The sequence below is a fragment of the Leptodactylus fuscus genome, chromosome 3, assembly GCF_031893055.1.
Source record: "Leptodactylus fuscus isolate aLepFus1 chromosome 3, aLepFus1.hap2, whole genome shotgun sequence".
Classification (NCBI taxonomy): Eukaryota; Metazoa; Chordata; class Amphibia; order Anura; family Leptodactylidae; genus Leptodactylus; species Leptodactylus fuscus.
The window spans coordinates 219,040,990-219,053,202 of NC_134267.1; the positions used below are offsets into that span (position 1 = coordinate 219,040,990).

The 12,213-nt window shown below is 41.5% G+C and overlaps 1 protein-coding gene across 3 annotated transcripts in view; it reads right to left on the bottom strand.

Moving 5' to 3' along the window:
* The window catches only part of KLHL29 (kelch like family member 29), a 748,452-nt gene that overhangs the window by 73,935 nt on the left and 662,304 nt on the right, over window positions 1-12,213 (bottom strand). For all 3 annotated transcript variants that reach the window (XR_012715345.1, XM_075269192.1, XM_075269191.1), the window contains exon 10: window positions 1,477-1,675. Coding sequence is in view for 2 of the 3 variants with exons in the window: in XM_075269192.1 (XP_075125293.1) it covers window positions 1,477-1,675 (199 nt within the window). In the remaining variant the exon portion in view is untranslated. The remainder of the gene's footprint in view (window positions 1-1,476; window positions 1,676-12,213) is intronic.

A 12,213-nucleotide genomic window follows, 5' to 3' on the forward strand; every position in this document is an offset into this window, starting at 1 on the left:
AGCAATAGACATTCCCCAAAATGGTATAACTAAAAAGTACATCTGGCCCCGCAAAAAAACCCAAAAAACACTCTATGTGTCCCCGTACAGCTGCAGGGTCACCTGTCAATGTGGCCTTGCAGCTGTTGCAAAAAATAATTTTTACCATTTTTTGCTTCTAAATTTTTTTTCCCTATTTTCCTCCTCTAAAACCTAGGTGCGTCTTATAGTCCAGTGTGTCTTATAGTCCGAAAAATACAGTACATGTGTAGTGGTAATATCACAACACAGGCATAAAGTGAGCATTGTGTCTCTAAAAGATTCAGGGTAAGCATAGCAGCAGCAGGAGAGGATTGCGCTGATTATGCGGGAGGCAGTGACCTGGATTCAGTTAGTGAGGACAGGGATGCACATAATGCCTATTAGAACATGGGAATGATGTCAGGAGCGGGCAACATGATGAAGGGAAATAAATTAAGCGACAAAGATGGGAATTTATATAATGAAAAGCGTCTCCCGAAAGCAGAGACAAGAAATGCATCCGATAAGTGGTACTATCGTGTAATATATAGAATATAAAATTCACATAATAAGTTATTATATTACTACTGAACATCATGTCCTCAATATGTGAAATAAGTGCCCTAAGGAGATTTTGGAAAACTTTCATTAAAATAATTTTAAGCTACGCTGGTTATGGTAAAGATGGGATCCAGGCTCCTAAAGCCCATGCACATACACGATAGACTATAGTCAATGGAAATGGATGATTTCAACCATAATTAACTTTTTGGGGTACAATTTAAACAATGAGTGATCAATTTCGGCAACCCAAAATAGAGACACTGTCATAAGTTGACCCTGGTCAAAAGGTTTGTCTTGTAGCTGGACAAAGTATCTTTTGTTCGTTCCAAAATTCGACAAACTTTCTAGATAAGAACATTCCCAGAATGTTTGTCCTTCTACTAAACTACTATAATGGCCACCAGACGATTGCCCATTCAATGGTTGTTTTACCATCAACCTACTGTCTAATACATAGGTCCACCTTTGGAAAGCCTTTGTTAAAAGCTGATCCATTGACACGATAAAGAAGAATAATCTAGAAAAATCTATACTCACTTGGTTGTCCTCAAAAATATCAGACACTTCAACTACGAGGTTGAATCTTTGATCTAAAATGGACTCAAAAGCAAGTAGATGTATAGGTCCAAATGTAGGTCCATATCTACTGTTCAAAATGCCAGCTGAACCTATACCAAATCTAGATATTGGCCAAGAACCATTATTATCAAAGACCCATCTATCGAGAACCCTAATGAGGATCTAGCAAGCTCTCCATGTCCTCCATGTGGTTGTCTTCTCCTGTGCTGACCTCAGATGATACAACTCACTTGAAGACTATGCCTAGCTCGAGTCTACAGTTCACTAGATTTCTATCCATCCAACCTAACACCGAAAATGAAGAATAGACATGTCCGCCACCATTTCCATTACCTGCTGATAGTCTTGGCCTTGTGCGTGGAGTTTGCATCTCTTGCCGGGCATGAGGAAGCATGTGATATCTCTTCGCCTCATTGACTAAATCCCGGCAAGCCTCTGATGACTTTATCAGCTCCTCATTGTCAACAACATTGAGCAGATAGCTTGGATGGATGAAGGGAAGGCGGACGACGGCCAACAATTCCGCAGAATGCTGCAAAAGAAGAATCCACAGAACATGTTCAGTGTCAGACTTTATCTGAGATAGCAGCTCCTTTCCGCTTTTCGTCCTGCAACAAAGAATCTGTTACGGTACAAAGGACTTGGAATTGAATGGTCTCGGGATGTAGGAACCGCACAGCAGGTTTACTAACATGTATTCAAAGAGGATGGGATCTTATGTCATTCATATTACAAGTACAAATACATTCAGTGCTAACAAAAGGTTCAATGAAAAGCCTACAGAAGATAGCAACCGGATGGTGTCATCTAGGATCTGAAGGCACGGCGGAAAGGAACAGACATTTATGGTGGTCAAAGGTGGACTCGTGTTTAACATTTCCAAGATTGTTTTTTCTTAATGCAAATGAAAATGTAAAAATTGTATTTCAAAGAGTCTGGCGCATAAATAGGTAGGAGAAAGACATATCTATGTTCTTCAGAGCGGGAGGCTCACTTGATGATAATAAGATGAACCCACATTTCAGGAGAAGTTTTACAGAGGAAGGAAATGAAGGAAGATTTCAGGCCAAATCTACTCTACACTGCTCACGAATGGATAGATAGATAGATGATAGATAGATAGATAGATAGATAGATAGATAGATAGATAGATAGATAGATAGGAGATAGATAGATAGATAGGAGATAGATAGATAGATGAATGATAGATAGATAGATAGATAGATAGATAGATAGATAGATAGATAGATAGATAGATAGACAGACATGATAGATAGACAGACATGATAGATAGATAGATAGATAGATAGATAGATAGATAGGAGATAGATAGATAGATAGATAGATAGATAGATAGATAGATAGGAGATAGATAAATAGATAGATAGGAGATAGATAGGAGATAGATAGATAGGAGATAGATAGATAGATAGATAGATAGACATGATAGATAGATAGATAGATAGATAGATAGATAGATAGATAGATAGATATGAGATAGACAGATAGATAGATAGATAGAGAGATAGATAGATAGATAGATAGATAGATATTAGATAGATAGGAGATAAATAGATAGATAGATAGATAGATAGATAGGAGATAGATAGATAGATAGATAGATAGATAGATATTAGATAGATAGGAGATAGATAGATAGATAGATAGATAGATAGATAGATAGATAGACATGATAGATAGATAGATAGATAGATAGATAGATAGATAGATAGATAGATAGATATGAGATAGACAGATAGATAGATAGAGAGAGAGATAGATAGATAGATAGATATTAGATAGATAGGAGATAAATAGATAGATAGATAGATAGATAGATAGGAGATAGATAGATAGATAGATAGATATTAGATAGATAGGAGATAGATAGATCGATAGATAGATAGATAGATAGATAGATAGATGATAGATAGATAGATAGATAGATAGATAGATAGATAGATAGATATTAGATAGATAGGAGATAAATAGATAGATAGATATTAGATAGATAGATATTAGATAGGAGATAGATAGATAGATAGATAGATAGATAGCTGATAGATAGACTGATAGATGATAGATAGATAGATAGATAGATAGATAGGAGATAGATAGATATATAGGAGATAGATAGATCGATAGATAGATAATAGATAGACATGATAGATAGATAGATAGATAGATAGATATGAGATAGATGGATAGCTAGCTGATAGAATAGATAGATAGATAGATAGATAGATAGATAGATAGATAGATAGATAGATAGATATTAGATAATTAAATGTGAGATAAATAAATAAATACAGTGACGTCATGATCGTGGTTACAGGGGGTGCGACTGTGACCGGGCCCAAAGGGAGTACCTGGCCAGCTGTAAATGGTCAGGGCCCCAGCCCACCATGATAGTGGTTGAGAAAAACCTGGTAGATAGATAGATAGATTATAGATATGAAATAGATAAATAGATAGATAGATAGGAGATAGATAGATAGATAGATAGATAGATAGATAGATAGATAAATAATAGATAAGTAGATAGATAGATAGATAGATAGATAGATAGATAGATAGATATGTGATAGTCGGATAAGTGGATAGAAAGATATAAATATGTGATGGACAAACACAGACAGATATTAGACAAATGGATGAAACCAGATTTTATGTAAATGACAAGAACAAAAACTGACCTTGTTTCTCATAGCAACCAATCACAGGACAGCTTTCATTTCCTTTATGGCTCTGGTAACATGAGAGCTGTGCTGTGATTGGTTGCTATCAGTAACCAGACAGGTTTTCAGACAGTCCCCTAGATCTCTGGGCTATATACAGTAATATCCAGGGCATTCTATAGACGTCGGTCCTATATGTGTGACTCCCTACATATATACAGTCAGATCAAACTTCTGCAATAAGTTTTTCTCGGTATTTTCCGTTCTGGTTTATTATTCCGCACAATCCCCTTTAGTATCCAATTGAACAATAATAGCTACAACAAGATGCAAATGAATCTAATTTCACAGGCAGAACCATTATAACAAGGACGCGATTCTTGAAAAGGAGAAGATTCTCTCTATTCAGAATGCACTTCCATAACCCTGGGGAGCATATGGCAATCTCTAAGGCTTATTTTGTAATAAAGAGACACAGATAACCTCTGGATGGGAGGCTGTCTACTCCACTACATTGTGCCAGTCACACACATTGGAAAGTGTTGTGCCATGAATGCAAATCTGTACAGCAAACCATAAAGAAGTGCACTTGTAATGAATAGAACTCGAGAGAGCGGACTATAAGGATAGAATGGACACTGATGTGCTGGTCTTATACAGGTCCCGTCCCCTCTCCTGACATGTCTTTTTACCATATTATTATAATCCCCATGGAATAACCAGTCAGGAACATGGTTTATTATAACTCTTATAACTCTATGTTGTGTTGTTCCTTATGTATGAATAAAGTGACAACTGGGTGTTACCAGTTGGGGGCGTATTCTGACACACTCTTAAACCGTCCAATCAGGGGTGACAATTCCAGACTACTCTGCCTTGGACATAGTATCACGATATAGGTCTATGGCTCCAAGGTCACAGAGTTTTCTGGTGCACATTCTGACGCGGAATCCACGTCTGAATCCGCACGTAAAAGAAGGTTCCATTGACTTCCACGGGTTCCTTTTTGCACGCGGAACCCATTGAAGTCAATAGGAGGCTTTTTTCCCATGCGGATTCTGAGGTGGATTCCATGTCAGAATCCGCGAAAGAAAACTCCATGAGCTTGGAGCCTAATAAGGATGGTAAAATTACTTAAAAATGTAATGGTCTGCAAGACATCAATGGAGGAGCCACAAGAGAGCTCCAAATATGACCTTGAGCATGTGAGTCTATGATAGTTACCTCTCCAAAGATCAGTGCACATGAAATTTTTTGTCGCTGATTTTAATGCTGATTCCACCTTAAAATCGGCCTACAAAAAACCCTCCCAATAGAACTCTACTGAGAGGCTTTTTTTGGAGCTTGATTGAGATTCAGCATCAAAATCAGCACCAAAAAACTCCATGTGCACTGATCCTTTAATAGCTGTATACTCATCCTGCTGACAACTCTTCCTCCCAACCACTACCGAATCCTGTGTGCATGTGTATTCAATAGGTAGAGGGAATTTTTTTTTTTCTATTTTATTTTTATGGTAGAGTTGGAAGGGACCTCAAGGGCCATTGGGTCCAACCCCCTGCGAGTGCAGGTTTTCCTAAATCATCCCAGCTATATGTTTATCCAGATTCCGCTTGAAGATTTCCATTGATAGAGCGCCCACCACCTCCCGTGGCAGCCTATTCCACTCTCTCACTACCCTATCTTCACTACACTATCTTCCTTGAACACAAACATTTCTTTTCCCTGCTATCAGGGAAGAGCCTCCATATACATACGCTAGTCACCTGGTCCTGCCGAAATGGAAAGGTACAGCTGGATTTCATCTAATAGCATGACCACCTTAAAGGGGTTCTGTTGGAATTGACTGAAAATTTAAAAATAACGTAAATGTTAGGCTCCGTTCCCACGGAGTAACGCGCCGCTCATTTAGACACGTAAACACGTGTCAGAGCGAGATGCTTCAAAACAGATCCCACTGATTTCAATGGGTGCCGGCTTACGCGCGCTACACATTGAAATCAATGGGTTATAAAGCTTCCAATTGATTTTAATGTGTAGCGCCCATAAGCCGGCACCCATTGAAATCAATGGGATCTGTTTGGAAGCGCCTCGCTCTGACATGTGTATACATGTCTAAATGAGCAGCGCGTTACTCCGTGGGAACGGAGCCTTAGGGTGCGTGCCCTGATACCTATCTGTATGCTTCTAGTAAGATACAGGAGGTCATTTAGGAGAACCCATCCAGTACAGGTTTTACATAGAGAAGAGCACTGGCGGCCATTTTTTTCAACCGCAACCATGCAGATGCAGGTATCAGGGTAGGTACGCAAATTTTTTATTTTTTTGCGAGTTCCTTGAGAACCTTGCTAATTTGTGACCCCTTCTTGGCCTCCATGCCTCCAGTCCTAAAGGAAATCAGGCAATCCTGAAATCCGGAAATAGCTATCAATTTACCATACTTAAGAACTGTCACAAATCCTATATGGTCTCAAAAAACCCTACAGAAAGGAAGGAGTTAAATACTTCCATTGCGGTTTTCTAAATTTTCCATTTATCCGTTCTACAGAGGACGAGGAGAGCATAGGCTATATAAATAACATCTGCCGCCGTCTATAAAAGGTAATTGCAACCTACTGTCATTGATTAATAAATGCTACGTATAGGAAGTGACATTTGGCCGGGCGTAAGGAGAATGTCAATATTACAAGCAGTATCTGTCCATCAGTAGACGAGTCTCGGCATGACCACATTCATTACTAGGCCCCGTATGTCAAGACTTTATCACTTGGCTGTTTATTGGTATTTCTTAGACTAACATTTAAAGGGGATTTCCATCGAAAATATACAATTGGCAACATAGCAGTAGATCAAAAGTTAAAGCAATGGTCATGGCGTGGACATTGGCTGAATTTCGGTCAGGATGTCTCAAGGGCCATTTCCGTAATTGGTGCATGAAACATAACTGGGAAGCGGGGGTAGAAGTAAGGGTTAATGAAACCGGCTCTAAATATCCTTCCTAAACTGAAAAGAGCAGCTTGTTCTTGATGAGATATTCACACCATACGCTGCAAATGTGATCATTTTCCTTCCACACATTTAAACAGCTTCAGGGCAAAAGTTGTCATGCTGTTTAAGTGTTTCTTAAAAGAGAAGCTATATCTGCATGTCAAGCTGACCTTTTAACACAAGACGCTGCTGGCAAAGAAAAAAAAAAAGTTGCAAAATGGCCGTCATCTCGAATATAGCAACAAGCATGATGGGTCTTTTTTTTTTTTTTGCAAAGCTGCGAGTTTTGGAACATGTGCAATGCAAACCTTCCCTTCACCCACGGCAAAGATTCAATTCAATACTCAATGTCTGTATCTAAGAACCCAAACCATGGCATGGCACCTGTTCGACCCTCGAGTTACACCCTTGACATTGGCCGGTGCCAAGGACATAGCTATGGTGGGATGAACCTGCTCCTTAGTGCTTGAGGGGGTGCAAAACATCGGTATTATGAATACATGGTAGGTCAGGGCCATATTTTGTTTTTTGGATTAGGGATGAGGAACTTTAAGTTCCACCCCCAAAGACACTGGTATCATAAATGTCCCTGCCCATCTCCTCTCTGCACCGTGTGATCACCTGTGTGATCGATCTCGGCAATAAAGGGATAGGGAGCGCATGCGCAGAACATACTTCACGTAGTGCAAAGAGGAGAAGAGGAGGACACGTGGGTGTACGCCCTGGAAGAACACCCTGGTATACATGATGTCACCAGAAGAGCCAAGGGGTCTGGGGTTTGATATTAATAGGGGTCTGGTTTGGGTTCTGATTTTTTTTATTAAGGGATCTGATATTAATATAAAAGTCGGGGGTCTAATATTAATATAGAGGTTGGGTTGAGATGATGATATTTATTTAGGGGTCGGGTCTGATACTTTTTAATGGGTCTTATATTAATATAGAGTCCTGATCTAGGGTGTGATACTAATATAGGAGGTATATATACATAATTGACCACACTAGTCACACCCTTTTATATTATCCACACCCTCAAAAAGCCATTCACTGCTCGAGTATGTCCCAGTCTATCAGGTTGGCATCTTTGTGGTCATGTGACAGACACAATGGCGAATGGTCATCACAGTCATGGTACATTTATCAGAGCTGTATGTAACAAACCATGCACCTCTGTGTTCATCATATGACTAGGCCTGATCTCTGCAGATTCATATTGAAGGATGATACAGGGAAACCCCTGGCCCTACTGACAATCTGGGAATCTGGAACGGAAATTCTGATTCTTTTATAGTTTGGACTGTAGAACCACTTGGAGGCAGGGACACCCATCATCGTTGATCACTATGATGCAAGGAGTCCCTAGCATGGATTCCCCAGATGGATAGGGCCCTAAAGGGAGTCAGTCTCTAGAACGAACCCCATAGATCAATAGATAAAGGGGAGTCTAGAGCAGCACCATGACAGGGGCAAATCCACATCTGGCATGTGATCCCACAAAGATTAAAATTGTATACAGTATTCCTAGGACAGACCATTCCTCTTGGGATAAACCCACTCCTTACTTTTTTCACTACCTTGGAATGGTACCTGTTTTTTTGCAAGATAGATAGATAGATAGATAGATAGATAGATAGATAGGTTGGGAGGTTAGGGTCACCTGAATGAAACGGTCTCTCCCCTATGTGAATTGGCTCCTCCATTGCGAAGATGTCCTTGTTTTTGTTAATGTGCAAAATAGTTCTTTGGTAGAGATGAGCGAGTAGTACTTGATCGAGTAGGTATTCGATAGAATACTACGGTATTCGAAATACTCGTACTCGATCGAGTACCACTCGCTGTTTGAACGTAAAAGTTCGATGCAGAACCAGCATTGATTGGCCGAATGCTATACAGTCGGCCAATCAACGCTGGTTCTTCTCCTACCTTTAGAAGTCTTCTCCGTGCAGCGTCCCCGCAGCGTCTTCCATTTCTGAATTCACTCTGCCAGGTATCGGGCCTGGGCAGAGCCGACTGCTCATGTCCGCTTGTAGTGTGGGCATGCGCAGTCTGCTCTGCCCAGGCCCGATGCCTGGCAGAGTGAATTCAGAGCCGGAAGACGCTGCGGGGAAGCTGCAAGGAGAAGACTGCACAGAGGATCCAGCCCGACCCTCACTCATGGACTTGGTAAGTATAATTTGATCGAACGTTGCCTGCCCCTGAAACGAGCATTTTCCCCCCATAGACTATAATAGGGTTCGACATTCGATTCAAGTAGTCGAATATTGAGCGGCTACTCGAAACGAATATCGGACCTCGAACATTTTACTGTTCGCTCATCTCTATTCTTTGGTACAACAAGGTCTTTGCCGCTTAATTCTTTGGAGCAACGGCCACACCTTCATTGCTCCAAAGTAAAGATTACAAAAACAGCGATATCTAAGCACCAAAGGCACGGATTCTCTAACACTGTTTGATTCAGGTGACCCTAACCCATCTATCTGCGGGGCTGGGTTTATATGTTGGGTTCTGAAGACATTCCCTTTAAGTCATTGATACATTATGAAAACATAGATTCACAATATGCAGAAGTTGGAATACCCCTTAATGGTTTCTCGTACATACCAAGCGCCGTCAAGACCCCAGACACTCGCTTATAAACGCCATCTTTTCTCCTTTAAGAGTGTCCTTTAACTTTAAGTAAAAGTGCTTGTGTGAACTCTTCCAAGAGCCCTCTCCTGCCCGTACCTAGCTGATCAGAACTTAATCTGGAGCCATTCAATCTACTGTACTCTCCTGCCTTGAAGAAGTACGGCTGGTGTGACACCAGAGATAGTTCCCCCCCATTCCTCCCTCAGATACAGAATTACCTCCCTTCAATCTGCAGGAGAGAGATATCTCTGGCTGGCTAGCAAAGCAAGATTACAATTATAATACTTCCCCGCCATACCTTCCTTTGCCTTTATTCCCAGCAAGAGCGCTGTAAAACAGCTCCCGCTGCAAGCTGGGAAATTAACCAAGCTTGTTGCCGCTATCTCCCCTTATTAGATTAGTAAGGAAATATAATTATATTTCTATATCGCCCGCTCCTCATGAGCTGCTACACTAGCTCATTGTGGAAGCTAATAACAGTGAAGAGATCTAACTATCTCTTATACAATCCAGGCTATTAAATCAGTGTCTTTGCCTCTCACTCCTCTATTCCAAAATTACTTGCATGCTGCAAAGTGTTAACCCATTCACAGCTCCTTATGGCTGCGCTGGGTAAGGAGCACTTCAGGAGTCCTATAGAACATGAAGCAAATTGATGAGAAAGCGAATTTCCTGCTATGGCTTAGAGCAGCCGTTCTCACCAGTCTAGTCTGTAATATACTGAGATATGAAAGACGTGCACTGCTTAAAGGGGTATTCTGCTGTGCATTTAAAGGGGTTGTCCAGGAGCTGAAGGTAATTGATACTGATGACCTAGTCTTACCCTTCCAATCAGAGTGAAAGATGAGACTCCACGGACTGTTATACCCCAAACCACCCACCCCACCTCCCCATTTAGCGGTCACCAACTAAGAGGAAGATGAGACTGTTATACCCCAAATCAAACTCCCCCCCCCCCCCATACCCACCGTTCCCCCCCCCCCTCCCCGACTCCAACTCCCCCCCACTTTACTAGCTTTGGCAATGCCAAATATCTATTCGGACGTGCCAATAAAGCCTGTTTGATTTTAATTGAAAGAACCTGCTTAGGCATAGAGGGTGAGTGATGGAGGATCCTTAGGTCTTCAATGAAGCTTTCTAGATCCTTAATCTGGTGAAGGCCCCCTATGTCTTCAAGGAGGTGAAGGCTTCCTAGATCCTAAATCTGGTAAAGGCCTCCAAGGTCCTCAATGTGGTGGGAGGCCCCCTAGGTTCTCAACGTGGTAAAGGCCCCTAGGTCTTCAAGGAGGTGAAGGCATCCTAGGTCCTCAATGTGGTGAAGGTCCCCTAAGTTCTCAACGCGGTGAAGGCCCCCTAGGTGTTCAAGGGGGTGAAGGCTTCCTATATCCTTGATCTGGTGAAGGCTTCCTAGGTCCTCAAAGTGGTGAAGGCCCCCTAGGTTCTCAACATGGTGAAGGCCCCCTAGGTCTTCAAGGAGGTGAAGGCTTCCTAGATCCTTGATCTAGTGAAGGCTTCCTAGGTCCTCAAAGTGGTGAAGGCCCCCTAGGTTCTCAACGTGGTGAAGGCCCCCTAGGTCTTCAAGGAGGTGAAGGCTTCTTAGATCCTTGATCTGGTGAAGGCTTCCTTGGTTTTCAAAGTGGTGAAGGCCCCCTAAGTCCTTAAAGTGGTGGCCCTAGGTACTCAAAGTGGGTCATCAGGGCCCCTTTTGCTCCCCCTATATCCCCACCCTGTGTATTATTCCTAAGTTTTATTACATTATTTAATAACCTAAATAAAACCGCTCGCTCCATTATTCTGATGACTTGGTGGGAGGAAGACTATGGTGTATATAATACTATAGTAAATGGGACTAGACAAGCAGAGCGTCAAGAGACCATGTTATGTGATGAAAGGCTTGTAGTTATGCAGAACATGGCAGCTTTCATCCTGTGCTGTTGTTCTAGTGAAGCCTGTATACTACCAGATAATCCATGTATAATTAACCAGTGATGTTATTTTAATGGCAGATGGAGGATTTGTATTCAGAGGTAAGAGACTTCTACAGTAGAGGTACGCGATCCCCGAGGAGGCAGCAGCCTGGAGGCAAAGAGCTTTCTCACAAGAAAATGTATATAATATTAAAGGGGTTGGCCAGTGGAACTGCCACCATTCACAAAAAACAAACTCCATGACCCTTGTCTGAATGGTGTGATGGTCGCACACGCTCACTAATGCTCCATTTAAAATGTATGAGATTGATAGATGTAGCTGAATACAACACTCTTGAATGGAGTACTAGTGTGAGCTGGCAAATATGAGGTTAACTTATGGTACGCTGGCAGGAAAGGCATATGTCTGTGGCAATTGTGTGCCAGGGAAGGTGCCAACAAGCCACTCTTCCAAGGGTTAGGATGAAGTATAAAATGCAGCTCCTGGGTCCTAGTGCAAGATGTTATAATGACCGTGGCCTACCATGTACCATTTTTCATTTTCAGTCCAGGCACTACCTATGCCCCCTATAGCTCCTGGATCTAGGGTAGTAAAGTGATGCCCACTATAAGCAATGTCTAACTATGACTCTGTCCTATCCAACTAACAAACTACTGGTCAACCAAACAAAACTGGACCAAAGTATAAGCCTCAAATGTATCACGTCTCGTCTTACAGCTCTGTTAAGTCTTACTGACATAGTATAATAGTTTTAGTTGCCCATCAACCAGGTCTAAATCATTCCAATGTAATTATGTGTGTAGAAGCCGCCACTAGGGGGAGCTCACAAGTTTACTGCATACTGTTC